Here is a 22480-nt window from a genome sequence, read left to right on the forward strand (position 1 = left end):
AATTGTTGACACCCACCCTCAGTGGCTGGAGATGTGAGGAGGCATGTTCTCATTGCCGAGGCAACTGGACTGGTGCTTCCTCTTTTGAGATGTCACACTGTGCGACATGGCAAAATGGGTAGCACTGTTTACTTAGTATTATATCATGGTTTTAAGCTAGACTGGCTGCCCAGGCAGTTTAAAACCCAAGTCTATAGCAGTGTCCCATACAAATAAAGAAGCAGTTGTTGCCAGTAAAGCAAGGCGTGGGACCCTGCCTGCCCAATGGAGTAGCAGTGTTTTGCATTTAGATGGAAGAGAACCTTCTGTTTTGGAGAAATATTCTCCAGTGACCCATGCACTGGAAATGGGTGACAGATGGTGAAAGAAGGACACTTTTACCCTCACACCAACCGGAGGCATTTAGTTCTAGTGCAGTCCTTCTGATGATCCACATGCAATTATTGCTTTTTTGTTTCTGTTCCCCCACCTCACCCCAGATGTTGACAACTGGAGCAGCACTCAGGCCAGCTTTTTAAACCTCTGGCTGCCTTCTCCAATCCTGCTTCCTGGCATCATGAAGCACAGGCATGAGGAAGCTATGAAGGCCAGGGTCCCTCCCCTCTCCAGGGCTCCTGCTGGGCAGGGCTTGCTTCCAGCACCTACTGCTCCTGTCTTTCTGTTGCACTCCCCCCCCCCCACGCACACACACTCATACTGGCTGGTTGCTTCTGCAAGGAGGAAATATTCCCTCTCCTGTTAATGTTTTCACAGACCCTTTCAAGCCATTTCCCCATCAGTAAAAGAAGGATGGTTTTCAGGAAGGGTGTGAAAATGTTCACAGACTTCTCCGCTCTCCCCCGCGTATCAGAATGTGTCTAACAATAATCAAGAGAGATGAGCTGCCATTTCATGAGCGACTGGAAATCTGATTTTTCTTCTTTCACTCTTTTTAGCCTCAATCAGTTTACCTTCTCCTTAACTGCTGGCATTCTTTTGTACAATAGGTCCCCCTGACATACCAGCATTTTATAACAGGGCAATCAAGGTACACGTGTGCACATGGCCACAGTCTATATGCGCACGTGGCAACACTTCTTCCTATTGGTAGCTTAAAGTGGTTCTGAACGCAGCCTAAGTGTTGCTTTCAGAGTGCTCGGCGTGATTTTTTTCCTTCTGCCTCCCCCCACGAGTCACAGGAATCTATTAAAAATAACCCGCACGTTGTCATAATCTTATCTTTGCCCTTCTGCGTGAAAGGCCTAAAGACAAGTGGCTCTGCCAGCTCTCGCAGGGCAGCAACATGAGATCTACCTTAGAATCAGGCTCTTTTTAAAAGTATGTCAGCAATATTTAAAAAAAGTTCACTGGACAATGGAAAAGTCACATCTTTAGCCAGCGGGATTTTCCACTGTAAGATTTCAAAGGTCTGTAAGCTGCTGCTAACAGTGGAGGTGGCCGCTTGGTATAAAGACGTCTTACTAATCTTCTACAAAAATTGCAGGTAACCAAGAGTAACTTGCGGTCTAATAAGCAGAACTGCACCCTTCTAAGTCCATTGAAGTCAGCAGCCAGTGAAGGATGTAACTCTGCTTAGGATTGAGTGGGAATTCTAACCAAACTTTTTTTTTTTTAAGGTATAGCCTCAAATGCGCAATAGGGAACACTCTGTCTTTCAGGCGTACAGAGCAGACTTTTGCATTTGATTTCATCGAATATATGGATGCTCAGATGAAAGCTGAGCTGTTTGATGTAGAAGCCTAAATATAGATGGAATGGATTAAGTTTAAGTGATGTTTTAAATATGTGTAGTATAATTACTGTCTTCCAGAGTGGAGTCAATTTCCTTAGGACAAGGGCAAGGACCTATTGCAGAAAAAATGATTAAGGACGCAATGAAATCGGGAAACTGGGTGTTCCTGCAGAACTGTCACCTAGCGGTTTCGTGGATGTTAGCGATGGAAGAGCTTATAAAAAGTTTTACAGAACCAAGTAAGTGATTCTTTTCTCCCCCCTTTTCAGGCCCACTATCTTTTAAAGACGGTAGAGCTAATTCACAAAGTGGGGGAGAGCTTTTAGAGTTAGGAAAATGCACATCACATCATTTGGCCATTGCAAGGGAGAGGGGGCCTGAGGCTACCTAAATGAGAATTTAGGGCCAAGCTACACATTATACCATTTTACAAAAGAATCTGACAGTTTTAAAAATACAGCGAGAGCCTGTGGCGTAGGGGGCGTAGGGGACCGAGTGATCTTGCTCTTCCTGTACCTTTTAAAGTGCCAAAACAGCCCCTCCGTAGCTGTTTCAGTACTTGAAAAGGCACCGGGGTGAGGGTGGGGGGGGGGAGATCACCTGGTCTCCCCCTGCACAGTGGGTCCTATCAGGATTGGGCCCTCACAGCATTTTTAAAATGGTCAAAGATTTCTGTAAAATGGTGTCGGTGGCCACAGGTTGAACAGTCGTAATGTGTAGTTTGGCCCATAGCACTGGTCAGATCTGAACCAAAGATTTCTACACTGCTAGACAACTCTTGATTTTACGGTGTTCTTCTGGTTTGAAACTTGGTTACTTGTTAATTAGGCGGCTGCGTGCAGCAAGGTTCATCTCCATTCATTGCCTCCAGTTTTATTACTATGCCTTGCCACTCTGCCACTTTTCAGACTACACATAAAGTTGTACTATCATTCAGTTGGTCTTTTTCAACAATACTGTTCTAGAATTGCCTTCCATATATGAACGTCACTTAGCAGAAGTTCACAGTTTTTCTCCTTATACGCAATCTTCCTTCGCATTTTGGTTTTCTTCCAAATTCATCTCTTCTTGTGTCATGTATTTTACATCTCTTGGGGTTTAAATCCTTCCCCATTTACCCCTGCAGATTTTAAAATATGGCACTATTTATGATTCCTCCTTGAAAACATTAACTTGAGAAGTTTTGTGCAACTGTGAGGCTCTAGGGCACAATCCAGTAAGATCTGATCCAGGCAAAACCCACTGACATTAAGTGGAAAGAGAAGAGTGGGAGCATTGGTTTCCCCCCAACATTGCACTGGCAAATGCCTTGGAGTTTCACTTCATTCTGATACTGAATTTACTTTACAACAACATAGTTTGACTCTGCAATTCTCTGTTTTTCAGATGTGTCTATCCACGAAAGCTTTCGACTCTATTTAAGCTCCATGCCAAGTAATACCTTCCCTGTCACTGTCCTTCAGAACTCTGTCAAGGTAAAACCTTTTGAAAATATAAGTAAAATGGGTCATTTTAGTGTTGGCACCAAAAACATGTTGTGTTTACTGAGGGCAAAACAGCAACAAGAACACTATATCAGATTACGAATAGTGGCTACAGATTTGAATCCATGCCTTCCCATTGCACTTCTGTCATGATTTCGCACACACACACACACCAACTCCTGCTTGGAGGAAACACATGGATGCCTATAATGCCTGTATGTTCCCTCTAGCTTGAAATAAAGGGGTGGGTGGGTAGTAACCTTTCCCTTTGTGGTCCTATTACAGCTGAATTCTGAGTTCTCGGAGATGTCAGCGCATCATGGTTCCACCCAACGATGTCATCATGAGTTCAAAGTGATTTAGGGGCCTCTCTGTATTCTCCCTCTCCCACCCCATCCTCACGCATCCGCCTTGTTGATAGGGAGAAATGTGAGGCAGCTGAAAAGAGGGAAAATGTGTGCAACACCTCCCTCCATTTTCTTTCTTCTTTTTTTGTCGTGCATTTTTGTGTATTTGAGTGCCCAGAACTCCTAATAATGAGTGTTAGGAGTTGTGGGAATTTCAAGTCCTAGAACATACCTGTGGGAAGTTAAAAAAAAGAAAAGGGGGGGGGAGAGATGGCTGCAAATATGTTTCTTCCTCATGTCATCACTCCATTATTTCCTATCAAAACTGCAGGTAAGTTGAGGTAGTGTGGAAGGGGAAAGGGGGAATCCTTCTTTTGCCTCCGGTTCACTGTCCAAGTCAGAGCAGCAGTTGCGAGGCTTGCCTCACTTTGATGGAGGGCTTTCCAAGGTGCTGGAGCTCACACTCCAAGCCAAAGGCGTTTTGTCTCTGGCTTTGAAGTGAGAGGTTCCGCTCGGCCCCAGTTTTGAGCTAGAGACTGAAATCAGAGAGGTGACATCACGTGGGTGTTTGAAGAAGGCGTTCCAAGAAACGGAGACATCACAAGAGATGGAATTACTTAAGAAAGCAGGAGACTTTGGGATGGTAAAGTGTGGTAGAGTTGAAGGAGCAAAGGGCCTAGGTAGGAAAATGTGGAGATTTTGGGGTGCAGGGAACAAGGGAGAGCAAGGTCATGGAGGAGCACCTTTAATTTCCCTTTCTCTTTCTTGCCCTTGACCCTTTTTTCTTCAGCTTTGAGACTTGGCACTTTATCTCACACAACACTAAAGCTCATCTTCTCCCACAATATTTTTGTGTGTACAGTTAGTGGGACAGAAGAGGGAAGAGAGCATTTTCTAACTAAATATATGTTCTAGCCTGTTAGGTTGTACATCCCCGTTGCAGACGACAGGAGTGTAAAAACGCTTTCAGTGTTGTGTGTGAAAGCACCCTCAGGATTTGTCTTCTCCTTCTAGCTTTTCTGAATTTTGTGACTCTTTTCTTATCAGTTAAATTCCTAACAAGGTGCCTGGCATGAGGTTCTAACTCCTCACTGCATTTACTCATTCTCCGGCCTCTGGCACTGCTCTTCTGCTTTGTACCAAAGACTCTGTACCTCGCTTCACAATTTCTGCAAGGATTCTTGGTTTCTGGGACATTTCTGTTGCAGGATTGATGCGGTTCAGAGTGAAAAACACAGCTTAACATCCAGTTTTTAATGAAGTAATATTCCGTGCAACAGGCCATCACAGCACACCAAACACACATGCCCACGTATACCCTCAAGTTAGGGGCCGTGGCTTGGTGGTAGCACATCTTCCTGGCATGCAGAAGATCTCAGGTTCAACCCCGGGCATCTCCAGCTAAAAGTATCAAGCACTGAGGGACCAATTGGTCTGTTTCAGTAGAAGGCAGCTTCACCGGGGTTTCCATTTCAATTAGTTCCTTCATCAAGTATTGTTGACCATACCAACCTCTAGGAAGTGTCCACGCTTTCAGATCAGCATAAACATGCAGAAGGGCTTTAAAAATAGAATGAATGAACAATGTTGAGGGTTGTTTTTTGGGGGGAGGGGGGTTGGTCATTTTACAAATCAGTACACCCAATGTTGCACAGAGAGTCCAAAGTGCCATCTAATTGAAATTAAAACAAGGATGGATAGCTGCCTCCCATGTTCTGTGTCTACCCAATTAGAGTACAACTGGAATGCCTAAAGCTTATAGAGCAACAAATTGGCCCTTGGAAGTTAGTGTGAGGGTGCCATGTTTTCAGTCAGTGCAGTGTTTGAAATTCAGAATGTATCAAAGGCTCTGCAAAAAAAATATATATCCCATTAGGGAAAATACATATCAAAATTAGAACCCGCTCTCTCCAAGCCCATCTGCCTTAGCTATTACCTTTTCTCAGACTGACTCAGCCGTGTATAAATACTCAGTTGCATGCAAGATTATAACGTGCTGCACCTACAAACAAAATAACAATTAGCTGAAATTTAAAGTTTAAGGCTTGCTGTGGCTGGTGGGAAAAAGGAAAAAGACAGAAGAGAGACTGCTCTTGAATTACAAATGCCTGGAGAACCAATGCTTCACAGTAATACTGTTGGCAGATGCATTTCCCTGGCACAAAGTCTTTCTAATGCATCTTCTTGAATATTTTTATTTTGAATTCTGTTCTGATTTTTAGGTTTTCCCCCTCCCGACCCTGTTGCTGTTGGTGTTTACGAAGCTGCCACCTATGTTATTTATAAATGGTGCCAAATTAAATCTATCAGCTGCGTTACATAATAAGTATGCGTGTGGGATTGCATTGTAATTGAATTATTTTTTTTTGGAAGGCCATTGTAATTGAATTCTTGATTTTCCTTCTTTCTAACTGAGCCACATGAAATAAATTGGCAACTAACAACCCTTGCAAAGCAAAAGCTATATGCTAAACCCGAAAGTATCCAAAGTCTCACAACAACTGGAGGTGGCTACAGACTTATAAATACATTCCAAAGCCACGTTCCCATAAAATGGTTGTGACTACGCATTTTGTGCCAATGGTCTTTCCCTCTGGCCATGGATCAGCTCGTACCTTCACAATTATTTTTTCACCACTCTTGGAGCATTGTGCTGCATAAGGACATCTGGCCATAAGTGATGAGAGCTAGAACCCTAGTTTTTAGCACCGTCTTTATTGTTCAGCTTCTCCAACCTTTTGCCAAGCATTAGCCCTTTAAGGGTAAGCCACATTCACAGACAGAATCCACTGCATTCCAGTGACTGTGGGAGCTATACATATTACAGTGCGCCCATTCCATCCCAATCCATAACCATCTTTTGTTTTTGTCTGGTTCTAGTGGTTTTTGAAATGTGTTTTTGTTATGTATGTTTTTAATCTGTTAACCCCTTTGGTGGCCCTGAAGGGGACAGAAAGGCAGAATATAAATTTTGTAAATAAATAAACTATCCTGCAGAAGGTTGCAGCTGTAGGGTTGAAACCTGCTCTGTCCAACTCACTAGGATCCATGGGTTTCCAGGCACGCCTGGATGTTTCGGCTCATGTACATTTTATTCAGCTACGTTTCTGATGAGATGCCATGACTGTGAGTGACATGTGCATGCATGGGGGATTCCAGGGCCACTCCACGCAGCCTGCAGTAATATAGATTTCTCTGCTAAGAAGTCATTGAGCATGTACAGAAAGCTGATTCATGTTATAGAGTTAAAAGGCTTGAATGCCCATGTACCTTATCCACGTTTTGTGCTGAGTGTTTCCATGTCCCTGCATGGCTAAGAGCATCGCATGCATGTCCGAGAGCACCCAGAACCTCTCTGTGTTGAGCATCCTAAACAGCATGGAGTGGGTCCACTTCTCTCCCTTTTGCAGCATCAAGAAGAGTTTTTGCTTGGGTGTCCAGACTGTTCAAAGGAAACTGCTGTGGGAGGCTTGCTGAACAAGACCTCCCTCTATGTGCAGAATGGGCCAGGAGGAAGGCTGCACATCCCTGTGCAATCACGGTTTGCATGCTGAACACGTTTGCATCATTATTTATGCTTAAAGAGAGGGTATTCCTTCCACCTCTGCCAACCACTTTTTACAAATGCCCTCCACACGTTCTGCTGCTGCCCAGTCAGCAAATAATTTCATCCCGTTGTATTTATTTACTTTTCGTCCAGTGAAAGGGACAAGACAATTGGGAACTGGTCTGTTGTATGCCACAGACTTCCTCTACTTTAGACGAGCAAGTTCTTGGATCTCTTCCAAGATGTTTTCTTTTCACGGGAGAAAAGAAAAGATCCAAGGGTAATACCTAATTTTATGTTTCAGAAATATGAGTCTTGGCGCACGACGTGGTCGTAAGTGAGCGGTTTTCATTAAAGTTCCGGAGCAGTAGGGGCAACTGAAAGACAACGATGGCCATTTTCGTTTGGAAGCAGTCCTGGGATTGGGTCCAGCAGAGAGTTTCTTCCAACAGAAGGAGGAGGCCGTTTTTGCCAATTCTGCCCTCCTGCTGCAGACCTCTGACTCCTCCATGTTGTTCCTGGGCATCCCATGGAGGGATTTGGGGCTGCAGTGGGAGGGGGAAGCAAGAAGTCCCACTTGATGGACGGAAATCCCTTCAATCAGTGCAGGATTTGTACTGGATCCAAGCCCCTAGTTTTGATAGTCATTCTGAATTTGTAAGCGAAACACATGCACCTCCATGACACTGATTATGATTATTTACTTTGTCTTCTGTTGCCTTACTCATATAATGGATTCTTAAAATTCTGCAGCAAACGTAGCTTCTATGGAAAAAAGTTAATTTAGCACGAACCCTGCCGCTTCCACTGATTTTAGTAATGCTACTTGTGGCAAGAATTCCTTCTTGCAATGGGGCAGGCTTCTATCAAGCTGAAACATGATCTTAAAACTGTCATCTTTAAGTAAAGACCATAAGAAAGAATCCTCCTCCAGTTTGTTCTTTCTATAATTAATTTGTTCCTTATTTTTTCCCCTCTCTCTCTCTTGTGTATGTAAGTTCCTTTTCCAATTTCTGTCTGTTCCAAATTTCCTTATTTTCATAATATAGCTTTTCATCTCCATATGCTTCCTGGGGTAAGCAATCAGTATATTAACTTGGTTAAAACCTGGGAGCTTTCCTCTGAGTGGAAAATACAATTTGCATACAGATAGCTACTAATTCATGCGTTAACTCGACAGCACAGTAAGCATTTGGAAAACAAACTTACGTAGCCCCAGGGCTGTACACGCAAATGAATGCAGTGGAACGTAGTGACCACTGCTTTTTAGCGACATTGCAGCCCATCATGTCCCATTTGCAGTATGGGAATATTACTCTGGGTAGGCAAAAATGTCAGTCCAGATGTTTAGGGATCTGTCTGGTAAGCCTGTAAGAATAAACGTATCATATACATTCAGGTAACCAATGAACCTCCCAAAGGACTCCGTGCAAACATCAGGCGAGCGTTCACAGAAATGACAGCTTCATTTTTTGAAGAAAATATCCTGGGGAAAATGTGGAGAAAAATAATTTTTGGCATTTGCTTCTTCCATGCAATCATTCAGGTATCTTTTATTATTCTGGAATTATGAAAAGACACAGTAGCAAGCGTCAGTTCAGTACATGTTGTACCATTTAGAAAGTATATCCTGTATTTCTTTACAAAGGCCTAACGTGTTTTTATCCCACCGGTTTTTTTCTCCCCAAAGGGCACAGGGCAGCAGATGCAGGGGCTATCCCGTTTTCTCGTAACTGTAGCAACACAGCAGTATTTCTGGAAAGCTTCTTTGGTTCTAATGCAAAAGCCATAAAAATATTGCCTTTGTGTCAGTATTAATCCAATGATACGATAAGGCTCCCCATAAAGTTCAAACCTGCTGCTACCTAAACATGTTATGTTAATTATAGTAAATGTAAAGGAACAAGTATTGTCACATTTTCTCAAAGGGGAAAATATATTTCTCATTTACTATGTGTGGGAACATATCTTAATGGTCTAATCGAAGTCATAAAGGGCATGTCTAGTAAAGTGAAGGAAAAGTGTTCTGAAATAATAAAAAAGATGAATACAGTCCCCCCCTACACCAAGCCCCCGTTCAGTTTTTCCCTGCAGTCTCTTTTGCTTCACATTCCCTTACCCATTCATCATAGACGTAGCAACAGAGAGAGGTTTGAGCCACCTGGGCTTAAATGCAAGTTTCATGTAGCAAAATAAAACCATACAATGGGATCCAGCCAGCATTTTCACTCAGTGTCACCCGATTCCCCTCCTTACTAAAACCCCCATTCTTTGTGAAACTTATCGATATGGATCCCATGTTCCCCGGCACAGCCTTTTTGGTAGTCAGAGCGGTACGTCCTGCTCCGTTTTTCATTATCACTGATGTTGTTTATTAAAAATATTATAGAAATATTAAAAATTCTGCCCTACTCAGAGGTTTTACTTCTAATGAGCCAATAGTCTTAGTAGTCAGCTTTTTTGGAATATGATACAGTTGAATCAGAAACCAGGAATGCAGTGCTGGACTCAAGGGGCTTGAGACTGCCAAAATTTAATGCAGCTTTAACGTTTTGTTGCTCAAGTTGAAATGGAGGAGACCCAGGTTCGAATCCCCTCTCTCCATGAAATTCATTGGATGACCTTGCACACGTCATTCTCTGACAGCCTAACCTACCTTACAAAAGTTGCTGTTGGGATAAAATAGTTCAGGGGGAAACTGTGTATGTCACGCTGTGCTCCACGGAGGAAGGGCAGGATTAAAAAAGTAATAATATATAATATTTTTTAAAAGAGACATCTCTGATTTTGGGGGGAAAAATCATTCTATTTATATATACGGATTACATGGCTTCCAAAATTGTACCTGGGATGAGATCCAAAATAGGTCTACGGGGAAATGCTTCCTCCCTAGCTTCCTTCACCACATAAAGAAATGATTTATTATTGGACAGGGGAGTAAAATGATTATTGTAATAAAAATAAATCAACAAAAGATTGTATCATGGGACTGATCAGAATATACTAATCAAATATACTAAAATATCTGCGTTGACTGTTACTCTTCTAGGAGAGGAAAAAGTTTGGGCCTCTTGGATGGAACATATGCTACGAATTTAATGACAGTGACAGAGAGTGCGCCTTACTGAACCTCAATCTATATTGTCAAGAGGGAAGAGTACCCTGGGATGCCCTTACTTATATAACAGGTAGGAGGTGCGGAGTATAATAATAGCTGCAAAATCCACTAGAAATGATTACTAAAACAGTGGCTTGGATCTAGAGAGTTACTTAGGTAGCTTATTCTCTCTTTCCTTCGAACGACATTTTGCTACAGCATTTTTATCCCAGATTTCTATTTTAATATTTATCCCAAACAGCTAACCCTCCAATAATAAAACCGTATATTTTCATAATAAAGCCATCCAGTCTCAGCAGCACATGATAAATAACATCACTGCAACATAGAAGCAGAAAGGCACTGAATTGACATCAGACTTACACATAACAACGGTAAATAAAAAGGTCTTTGCCTGGCCTCTAAATATTAATATCAAAGGTGACAGGCAGAACGTAATCCATGACATGTTCTTCTGTTGACCGAGCTGGCATTTAGTAACCGCCCTGAGCCTGTTCGCGGGGAGGGTGGGGTACAAGTGGAATAAATAAAAGAATAATAAATAACAGCATCTGAAGACATAATGGTGCGTTGGTGAACTACCTTGGTTGAGAGAGAGACTGGAAGAGGGGGAGAGAACACACATGCCTGGCCTCTCTTCCCCTTGCCTGGCTGTCTTTTTCTCTTAATTGCCGATCCTCTCCTTGCCCATATCTACTGCAGCTGAAGTGCTGCCAAATTTCACTGAAGCATATCGTAACAGAGAAAGAAGCGAGTGGTGGTGGGCAAGACCAGCCCACCCACAAAGGCAGCATTTTCTCTCCCCAAATGCTCTTCCAGCATCTCCCATTGTTAATCATCCCAAGATTACCAGCCTGCACCTCTTCCACAGCAGCCAAACCAAAAACTCCAGCTGTTTGCACTGGCTAGAGTTTTTTTTTTCCTGCCCAGGTCCCATCTGGCTAGATTTCCCCCACCCTGCTCACAAGACCATGATTACTCAGTGCCCCACTAGCCTTCCATTGTGCTCAGATCCAGCTGCAGCTCCTTACTGCCATCTCTGAGGCTGCCAAAGAGACGAGAGGTAGCAGGCGGGTACCCTTCCATCACCTGTGGACCAGAGCTATCAGAGAACCCTGTCCTCCAAACACCTTTCTTCTGATAATTCTAATTGATGTTTGCAGTCAACTCTATTAAATTGGAGCCTTTCCCCCCGGCTCAACGCCCAGGTAAAACTGTGTTAAATAAATGATGAAGTTGTCAACAGGGCATCACATTTCTTCCACTTCAAGGGACACACTGATCGGGAAACTCCCGTCAGTCCTGAAGATGGGTTTGCCTTTGTGGTGTGGCAGCTGTTGTTCAAGAAACACCTGGGTTGCCTGTAGTACGTTGCCTATCGTACTGAATCGTGGTCAATATATTTGCAAAAGACAGGAGGGAATTAGAATGATGACGCACTCCACGGGACCATCTTAGAATCCAACCCAGCCCCCCAAAATCTTCTATCCCAGACTATAAAATCTCCGGGGACCTAGATCACACCAATTTCCCCTCCCTACCTTTCCCCCTTTCTTTCAACTGACACTCAGCTGCTTTCAACCTCTGCTCATCCTGTTTCCTCCTCATGGTGCCTCATTTTGATTTGCAAAGCCATATATCTGGCATATCTGTTCTCTTCATGGAAACACCCTTACTGTGTCTGTGGGTGGCCTGGTGTTTGTTGCTTTTGTGATTGGCACAGGAGCCAGACACTTTACTGCGAGCTACCTTTGAGGACAGCAACGGCCTACATTATGGCTCTCACTATGGCTGCCTCCATGACCAGTCCCTGATCCACACAGGCGAGGACACTTTAAGCCATTGATTAATGCTACTGATTTTATTGGTAATTTGTAATTAATTTATTGTATATTTTAACCTGTTGTTCACCGCCCTGAGCTCGGTCTAATAAATAATAATAAGAAGAAGAAGCTGCCGCTGTTGCTTAAGAAGCTTCAAGAAGTTGGCAGGAGTGGGGGAGTATCTACAGACGATTTGGAACTTGCAGCCCTCAAAACTCCCTCGGCCCGGATTGTTTCACAGGGGCTTGAGCAGGCTGATTCCCCCTGCCCCCAAGTGACACTCAGCTTCTCTCAACATTCTGTCCCTTTTGGGGCAATCAATTAATATATGACAGGGAAGGTAAACAGCATTCTAGAAACAAAAATCTGATCAATTGGAACATTGGTAACTGGAGGAAATATTTTCTCTGTGTGTAATGCTACATTTCTTTGGGGAAGAAATATTTATTTTGTAAATTAGCAAGTTTAACTCTATTTTATCAATCTCTCTGCAAGAATCTTGCTTTTGGAGCCAGAGCTCAAAAGAGATTTTTACACTTCATGGTTTTCCAGCTAAAAGTACATGCCTGAGTAATTGGTGTGTCACTCAATTATGATGCTGGAGTTACTCCACTGATTGAATTACATAATGCTGAAGTAGTTAGATACGTGTCCCTGGTGATTCTCTGCATTCATCACATTGTTAAATAGGAACTTAGAGGGAGGATCTCCATAATTGCATAGATAATACTTCTTTTTGAAAGGGGAGATTAAGAGTATTTTTCCTTAGGCTTTTAGCTTCATGGCTTTATTGATAAACTGAGACCAAGAAATGTGGTTTGGGATGCTAAATGCTAAGTTTTGAACATTACAAAATGGTTAATATAAATATATGCCCCAGATTTGTCACTTCTATTTTATACCTTGATGGCAAGGAATCGCTATGGCAGATATATAATCACTTTGGATCTGCTTGTTCTGTGCATGCAAACCTGTGTGTGTGTTTTACAGCAGAGGCAACACTGGTTTACCACATGAGCACTATCATAATTGCATAAGTGAACACAGTGTCAGTAAACTCACAGAACACTGTCCCTAATGTTTGGGTTGCACACGACATCTACCTACTCCTGACACAACAGCACCAAAGAGGCACAGATTTAGAAAATGACACTCTCCACATCTGATCTACATGCACATAGCACTTTTTTGCCCACTAGACACCCTTACAAGAATACTGGAAAGGAGGTATTAATATATGAAAAATATTATAAATTGGATGTTTATTAATCTTAGAAAGCTTGCTGAAAGAGAAGCATAAACTAGTTTATAGTGGTTTGGGCAGTGCATACTCCCTGTAAAGATAACGATTTTATTTCTAGATTAGATTCAGCTAAAATTAAAATTGCATTTCACGTACATTAGGGAAAGCTTACTTCATATTTTATTTTTATAGCTCCTGTTTAGTTTGCTTGGGGTCTGAGTTGTCCTCTACCAGGAAATATTAACATTTCGGGTTACCTTTAAATAATGAGTATCTATCTATCCTTTTGGCCAAGGTTTACATTTTTCCCATTAGCTACCTCAGCTGTAGATGGGCAACACGGTTCTAAGCTCCAGACACCAGTGCATCACTGATGCTGACACAGGTCTGGAGAAACAAATTGGTATCCCATGTTCTGTCAGCGGAGTGGGGGGTGGGGGTGGGGGACCAGCTCCAAGAAGCTTAGGGCATAGCAACTGCATTGGATTTCATAGCAGCACACACCACGGGCAGCACAGTTCCCTAATGTCATGCTCTCCCAAAACACACACATACAGGAGCAAACTAGTCACAGTGCCTATATGGAGGACTCTTGTGAGGCCAGTAGGAGCCCCATAACTACCACAATATCGAGAGCTCTACTGTTGGGGCTTCAATCCCCATCCTGCAAATACCTGGCCCTTTTCACAGGCTGACACACAAGAAAGGAATCATGGACATCTGAACCTTTCATGAGCTCTGTAGAGTAGAGGTGTCAAACTCATTTATTACAAGGGCCAGATCTGACATAAATGTCACTTTGTCCAGCCGGGTCATGTGTGCCATAAAACGTAATACCGGAGATAGGAACTGTATAAAGGACAGCAGCTGGTAAGCTCCGAGTTGGTGTGTCCTCACTGCAAGGCCCCCTGGGCTGGGGGGGGGGTGCAGAGGAAAACCCACATAGGCGGACTGGAGAGGCAGCAATGCAGTGCTGGGCAGATGCTCCCGTGATGCTTGGCTGCTGCAGACGAGGTTGTTCTGCCATGCTGAAGCCACAATGGAGTGGCTCCGCCCACCCCCGCCAGCAAAATGCACAGAAGACATTCCTTTGAATCTCCCCAGTACTTCAGTGGGGACAAACACTGGTGCAGGAAACACTGGTGAAGGGGTTGCATCCCATCAAAGCAAAGCTTCCCTTTGGGTCACCCAAGAGCTGGTCTGCAGCATACCAGGAGGAGGGGGCAGGACTAGAGCCCCCACACCTCTCACTCAGCAGAACTATCATCTTAACTTCACTTGGGCACAAAGGAAGCATATAAGAAGAGCCCTTCTGGACCAGACTAGTGATCCATCTAGTCCTGTCTCACACAGTGGCCAATCAGTTCCTCTGGAAGTCCAGCAACAGGGCATAGAGACTGAGGCCTTCCCCTGATATTGTTTCCTGGCACTGGGACTCAGGGGCTGACTGCCTCTGAACGTGGAGGTTCCCTTTAGTCACCATGGCGAGTATCCACGGATAGACCTGTCCTCCATGAATCTGTCTAATTCCCCTTTAAAGCCGTCTGTGCCTGTACATCCTCTAGCAGCAGATTCCACATTTTATTTGTTCGTTGTGTCAAGAAGTGTTTTCTTTTGTCTGTCCTGAATCTACTGCTCATCAGCTTCATTGGATGCCATCAAGTTCTAGTATTTTGGGAGCAGGAGAAGTTCTCTTTGTCAGCTTTCTCCACCACGTGCATAATTGTATAAATCTCTATCATGTCCCCTCTTAGTCATCTCTCTTTTTTAGGCTGACTGTTTTGTCTTTCCTCATAGGAAAAGTGCTCAAACCCTCTAATCATCTTGGTTTCCCTCTTCTGTACTTTTTCCAGCTCTGTTATATATATTTTTATGATATGGGAACCAGAACTGTACACGGTCTTCCAAATGAGTCTGCGCCATAGATCTATACATAATATTGGGCATTTTAGTCCCCTCTTAGTCATCTCTCTTTTTTAGGCTGACTGTTTTGTCTTTCCTCATAGGAAAAGTGCTCCAACCCTCTAATCATCTTGGTTGCCCTCTTCTGTACTTTTTCCAGCTCTGTTATATATATTTTTTATGATATGGGAACCAGAACTGTACACGGTCTTCCAAATGAGTCCGCGCCATAGATCTATACATAATATTGGGCATTTTATTTTCAGTCCCTTTCCTAATAATCCCCAACATAGAGTTTGCTTTTTTCACCACTGCAGCACACTGCATGTGACCCCAAGATCTTTTTCCCTTTCAGTCTCAGCAAGTTCAGACCCCATTAGCCTATACTTGAAGTTGAGATTCTTTTGGTCCAATGTGCATCACCTTACACTTACCAACACTCAACTTCATTTGCTGCTTTGTTGCCCACTCACTCAGTTTGCTGAGATCCTCATGGAAAACATCATTGAGCCTTTGGAATCCTCCACTGGCCCTGACGGTACAGAAAATACTGCATAACTCTGTGGAACAGTATACTCTTACCATGGCTAATGTCCCTGGTATAAGCCTCCTCTGTGTTGTTAGCTGCCAGACAGCCCTAGCAGTAGTCTGAGTCATAGCTGAGGTTTTGCACTATTTAGCTCTCATCACTGGTGATGGACTGCTCATTCCAGCACTCCTTGTTGTCCTTCTCTCTTCACCATAGTATAGCCTCTGTGGTTTATCACACACTAGCAGTGATCAGGGAGATTGTGAATTCTGTCCCTTTCCCTTTCTAGAGCACAACTGTGACAATGGCATTGGCAGACCCTCTCAGTGTGCAAATCACTGGTCCTGAGCACTACATGCTGTGACAGGCACAATTGTGCTGGTCAAACAGCTATCTGCTATGCAGGTTGCAACTCTGCAGGCAATAGTCCAGCAGATGTACACTGGTCAGTGCAGCTGTCAGTTGTTTTGCTGCCTCAGCAGGTGATTGACACTCCACTGTAAATAAAATCTATCCATCCTTGCCTCTCTCTGTGTTAACCTGGAAAGGGGCCAAATGAAAGACAAGGAAAGTAATGAGTAGCGTTCTCATTGAAATTTACAAGTTGGATGAGACAGTACAGTAGGCTCCTTGTGCAAATATTTAGCTGCTCCTTGTCAAGAACTGCCTTGGAACCCTGTCTGCAGTTTCTTTTGTAGTTTCTGCTGCTCCATGGAGCTCTCGTGTCATGGGCATCATGGTGTTCGGCTAGCAACAACAGAAGGTGTATCATGGGTGCTTGGCTATCAATAGCAATGCTTGGAGTGGCTGGTACTCCTCTAGAAATATTGATGTGTTCCCTGTTTTCTCCACTTGCACGTGGGATTACATCAGAGGGATGTTAACACCAACATCATGGTGACATTCTGGTTTCATGTTTACAAGGGAAAGTGGCTTTCTGCACTGTTCGTAATTACCCTGTGCCCCTTGATGGGATGCACTTATAGTAACTATTGAGTTAGGAAAGACAGTTGAGTCAATACATTGTAGGTATGTGTTGCAAAGGGAGGGGAAAGGCATTTGCAGCCTGGGTGCATCATCCTGGCGTCCCCAGTTGCAGAGGCAGGGAAGGCAAGTTGATGTTTGTGTCCTGGGGTGGAGCACCTGTAAAGGATTCTGATAAGAATAGGGTTGGCCATATGCTGTAACGATATTTGTCCTTGTCCTTGGCTGTTTGTGCCAAGTGCCATTTCTGCCACCAGAGTCCCAATCATAGTATGTCCAACATGGGACCAGAGAGATGTTGTCCCACGCCAAATGCCCTGTCATCTGACGTGTGATTGTCCTGCCTGGGATTTATAAAGTGCTTTGGAGAGTATCCCTTTGCTATACCCATAGCTGGCATTCTAAGGTACACAGGCATAGGTGTGTAAGTGTTGATGCCTCTGAGGCCCTCTCTCCCTGGGGACCCCCCCTTCCAGTTTGGTGTAGTGGTTTAAGTGTGTGGACTCTAATCTGGGAGAACCGGGTTTGATTCCCCACTCCTCCACTCGCACCTGCTGGTGTGACCTTGGGTCAGCCACAAGTTCTCTCAGAGCTGTTCTCTCATGGGCAGTTCTCGAGAGAGCTCTCTCAGCCCCACCTACCTCACAGGGTGTCTGTTGTGGGGAGGGGGAAGGGAAAGGAGTTTGTAAGCCGCTCTGAGACACCTTTGGGTAGTGAAGGGCGGGGTATAAATCCAATCTCCTCCTCCTCCTCTTCTTCTTCTTCCCTGTGCACGTGAACACCTCCGTGTGGCCCTAGGATTGATAGAGGGGGCCTGAATTTAATTGATATAAAATGGCAGTGAGTCATGCTAAGGCAGAATGCAGGGCAGCTCCTCTGTCCGTCATGCAAGTACCCACCCTAAGAGAGAGTCAGTCAAGGGCCATGTCTCCCAAGGACCTCAGAGCCTCTTCCCAGATAATTTGATCCTAAGAACCTATATCTCCAAAACAATAAGCCATGGGCTAATTCCAGAAATTTCCTTCATAATTCAGTGCACCAACATGAAGATTCCTGCCCTTCCCCAGTCATGACAAGTACCCAGCCATAGCTAACTTCTAAATTGCCCCAAGGGGGCAATTCCGGTACTCCGTGCAAAAGGATGAAACTCCCTCCACAATAAAGAAAAAGGATTTCTTTTTAGGCTGGTTCATCTTTGAAAGACCACATTTTTATTATCCCCACATTCCAGTGCCAACACCCCGTCTCCTCCTTAGTCTCACCAAAGGGTATAAAGAGTTGCCCCTGGGCCCCACTTTTTGTAGCTGGTTCGGGATTCATCCTGTGACCCCCAGCCTTTCAGTTGGCCACTCGCTTTTCTGTTCCATGGACCTGCCTCTGCGTCTCCTTCCCCCACCTGGTCAGTTTCATCCCCTGACTCTGCTTTGTCACTGCTGAGGACAACTCTCCCCACCTGCCCCGACCAGTGTTCCCTCTAAGCTATGGAGTCTTGTGAGCAAAAATTCTACTTTGTGAGCTACTGGCATTAAAGTTCTGAGCAAGCAATTTGGCTGCTGCATAAATTACTCTGCTCTGGAGCCATCCTTCCTGAGCTAAGACAAAAATGTGTGAGCTGGAGGCTAAAAAAACCTGTGAGCTAGCTCACACTAACTCAGCTTAGAGGGAACACTGGCCCCGCCCCGTTCTCTCCAGGAGCAGGCTCTTTTGTCTTGTTTCCCCCCCTTTTAATTTTATTCCCCAGTAGGCAGGCAGTTTTTCAAGAGGAAAGTTTTTGCTTTTCTCTTTCTGTAAAACTCTTTACCACTTTTTCCTACAATGTGTAAACGTTTGGTCTCTTTTTCTGTTTATAAAATAAAAACCCCATTTGTTTAACAGTCTTTCCCCCTTATTTTCCAAGTGTTGATCTGAATCTGGGCTTGGTATGTTAAAGTAAAGATTCCAGGTATGTTAAGGTATCCAAAATACACATATTTGCTCCATGATAGCAAGGGGGGTGCCTTTGCACATTACAGCCCTGACACATGTAGACCAATTTGGGAAGTAGACCTAGCCAGCATCCCAGTGTGCATAGGCATTGTTGCATAGGCATGAGGGGAGACAGAGGGCTTTGTTTTTAATTCCCACTGAGTTCAATTTGAGGGGTTTTATACTTGTGGGGGAATCTGCATTTGTCTTTCCCACTGGTGTCCCAGCCTTTTGACTCCGACTTCAAAAAAGCTGTCTACATTTGGTGTCGTTTTCACACCTGAACAGTGCTAGCATACTTTCGCAGGTCCACATATGTTTATCGTCCTTTGGGGCAGCTCCACTGTCATTGCACCTCCACACTGCTTTAAAAGAATCTTCTCCAAACAACAGTCAAACAAGCATAGAGAAAGACGGCGTCACAGCAGCACGAAAATGATTTTAAAATGCAAATGCAGGTTCGCCCAGTAACGGCATTTTTACTGGCATAACACGAGCGCTGAATCTGCATTTGCATTTTAAAATCATTTTCGTGCTGCTGTGACGCCGTCTTTCTCTATGCTTGTTTGACTGTTGTTTGGAGAAGATTCTTTTAAAGCAGTGCAGAGGTGCAGTGACAGTGGAGCCGCATATGTGGACATGCGAAAGTATGCTAGCACCGTTGAGGTGTGAAAACGACACCAAATGTAGACAGCTTTTTTAAAGACGGAGTCTATGACAGCTTGGGGGATGGGGTGGGATGTGACCTGAACAAGTTTAGGATGCCAGCTAGTCCCTGTCCTCCCCTGAAGCATCCCTGGCATTACCCACTTGTGGCCCCAGATTTCTATCAGTGTGGTGTTGGCAGGGCACTATGTTAATATCTCTCCATGTTGCACCCCTTGGGGCTTAGTTGCTATCCTACGCAATTTACATACTTGCTTTTGGGCTGAGCTGTAAAACATCTCCCTCTGTCGTAATAGGCCGAGAGTTCCCCATTATTCAGCTTTGTGTTCTACCAAGCTGAAGATTAAAATTCCTTGGAAATGAACACAAGCGCTTACAAGGTTGCTTAGTAAGTAAAGGCTGTTCAGTGGGCACAAATTGCAGCTGAAAGTACTCTGTCAGTATGAGTTGTAAAGATTTGTTCATTCACCCATGTCTATTAAACACTTGTTTATAGCTAATTTATTTCACTCTAGCATCAGCCTCATGGAGATCGCTCTGTCCAGCTAGCTGCCTAGATCCAAATATATTTACTTTATTTATTTGTTTATTAAGTTAATTAGCTATATATCTCTCCCTACCACATGGCTCAGTAGGCCCTCAGGATAGCTTACGACAAGGGGAAAAATGAAAAGAACAGAACAGCAACCAAGCTAATCTACAACGAATGTCAAAAAATGTACAATTAAATCAGATTCTGTAATTAAAATCTAACTCTAAACTGCTTTAAAAATAGCAAGCGACAGCAGATGAAATAGCCCCAGTTCAATTAAGCATCAGTAATCAGCTTAGGTTAGTTATGGTCTCCTTTTCAACTATAAAACATATGTTTTTGCAGAACAGTGAACTTGCTTCAATGTACTGCTGTTATGAAAGGTAACATTTTAAACTTAACATTCTAATAATGGTATAGTGACCAAAAGAGATGGAAATATTCAGGCTATGAAGATCTGTAACAAAGAATTTAAGTTCACTGGCCCTCTAGGCAGAATGTACTGTTTCATCTCTATCATTCAGAGTGTTCTCAGTCGCTTTGTCCATCTGTGAGCAGGGCTGCTCTGATGCGGGGGGCAGAGCATTAGGGGTACAGGGACCCTAGTTACCAGTGGAGCCATGGAGCCAGGCAAGTTAAGTACTTTGCTTTCATATGTTGTTTGGGTTGGGTCTGGGTGGTATAAGAGGGGCTCAGAGAGAATCTTTGTCTGGGTTAGGGCTGCCAGTCAGTGGCTGGCACCCGCTAGAAGAATGAAGTGGCGGAGGCACGGTGGGAGGCATCCGCTGACAATGCGACATCTGGTTTGCCCCAGAAGTGTCATCATTGTTTTGCCGCAATGTTCTAGGATTCACCGTAGAGTTTCTGGTGGATCCTAGAGTGTTCCACCAGCACAATGCTGTCACTTGTGGATTTGCCCATGTAGTGATGTCACAGTATGTGCCGTGCTGATTTCTGCAACCTTGTCCCCCTTCTGCGGTTCTGTTGGGTGGTGGTGGGGATCAGCAGCCCTAGTCTTGGGAGCCCACAGTAGCTCTCAGGCCCCCTGGTTTATAAACCTTCCAAGCTCGTAGTGATGCTCCTGGCCTTTAAAACACTCCTAATGGCGACAAACAGGAAGGAAAGCATATGTAAGAAATAAAGCGTATGTTCCTGAAGCAACAACAGAAAGCGGAAGATGGACCTGAAAAAGTGGAGGGGAACAAAGACACAGAAGAAGAAGAAGAAAGAAGAAGAAGAGAGAAAGATGGGGAAGGCTGTGATACCATCTTGAAGAGTCTGGCAAAACTCTTTGATCCTGAAGCAGAACTAGGGGCTGTTGCCCATAAACCATCTAAAACCTAATTTGGACTTTGATAAGAGGAAAGGAAATTGCAAAACAGATGAACTCTGATAGCCTGCTGTTGGTTTTTAATGCATAACTTTAATTCTATGATATTTACACTTTAGTTAAAGAGATTGTGATTGCTTGCTTGACAGTTTTGCATTAGTAATCTTCATGTTTTACTATTAAGATAATAGAGATGTATCAACAACCTTATATTTCTGTATTATGGATCCTTGTTACTCCTTATTTTAGGTTGTTCCATTACCCTGACCCTGTAGTTTTGTAGATTAAAAAAGCATATGCCACTGAACATTGTTTTATCCTGCTCCTTCCCATTTTATGCCCTAAGGGATTCCCTGCTGTTAAGTTGTATGGCTGGTTTTTTGTATTGTTGATTGTTTTTGTTTTTTTATAATGTGATTTGAATTTTTTTATTTTATTTTATGAGCTCCCTCAAGCAAGTGTCTGGATAGAGAGGGTATACATTTGATAACTAATAAATAAATTGTACATGAAGATAGCATTACCAGCCAAAGCTGACCTAGGCTCCGGTCTTGTCAGGATTTTCATTGTGGTGGCTTAGAGCAGTCTAGTAAATACTGCTGGGCTAGAAAGTGGCTGGGTTATATGCATTTCCTGCACTGAGTATCATTTCTCAAGTCTCTTGAGTGACCTGTAAGCCTTACAATGTTATAGTGTTGTTTTAATTGAATCAACAGTCCATATTCTGTTCCATGCAGTAGCATTTGTTTTTCTTCCTTTGCTTTATTTATTATGCAAGGAGCCTGCAATTGCTGCTGATCATAGGTACACCTGTATTATATACCACAACAGTCTTGTTTTGAAACATTAGTCTCTTCCCAATACTTAACCATTAGCCAGTTACTCAGCTTCTGAGTGTCTGCAATTAAAGCAGTGGAAATGGCAACAGAGTGTTCCACATGTATCCTGTGTGACCAGAACAAATTAGGAAAACATTATTTTTTTAAAGATATTTTATTGTCCAGATACAAAAGAAAACCAAAATAAAAAAAAAATTCCATTACAAATCATCTCTTTTGCATCCAATTTTTCAATTTTTACCCCTACCCCCCGTTACAAGGCTTCCCGCAGTGCGTTTCCCCCCCTTAAAATTCCATCTTAATTATAAAGTCTGTTTTACAATATACAAGTTCATCTTTCAGGTAACAACCCTTTCATTTAACAGTTTTATATCTTACCATTCATTTTCTGGTCTCTCTAGTAAGTATCAAAACTTATCAAAGTATTTTTAACATTCCA

At 43.4% G+C, this 22480-nt stretch overlaps 1 protein-coding gene across 1 annotated transcript in view; it reads left to right on the plus strand.

Annotated features, from left to right (window-relative positions):
- Window positions 1-22480, plus strand: part of DNAH6 (dynein, axonemal, heavy chain 6) — a 267936-nt gene that overhangs the window by 189855 nt on the left and 55601 nt on the right. Inside the window, exons 62-65 of the mRNA XM_015423720.1 lie at window positions 1811-1971; window positions 3119-3207; window positions 8510-8656; window positions 10160-10298. Coding sequence (XP_015279206.1) covers window positions 1811-1971; window positions 3119-3207; window positions 8510-8656; window positions 10160-10298 — 536 coding nt within the window. The remainder of the gene's footprint in view (window positions 1-1810; window positions 1972-3118; window positions 3208-8509; window positions 8657-10159; window positions 10299-22480) is intronic.

The sequence above is a fragment of the Gekko japonicus genome, unplaced genomic scaffold (assembly GCF_001447785.1).
Source record: "Gekko japonicus isolate JY-2015 unplaced genomic scaffold, Gekko_japonicus_V1.1 scaffold48, whole genome shotgun sequence".
Lineage (NCBI taxonomy): Eukaryota > Metazoa > Chordata > Lepidosauria > Squamata > Gekkonidae > Gekko > Gekko japonicus.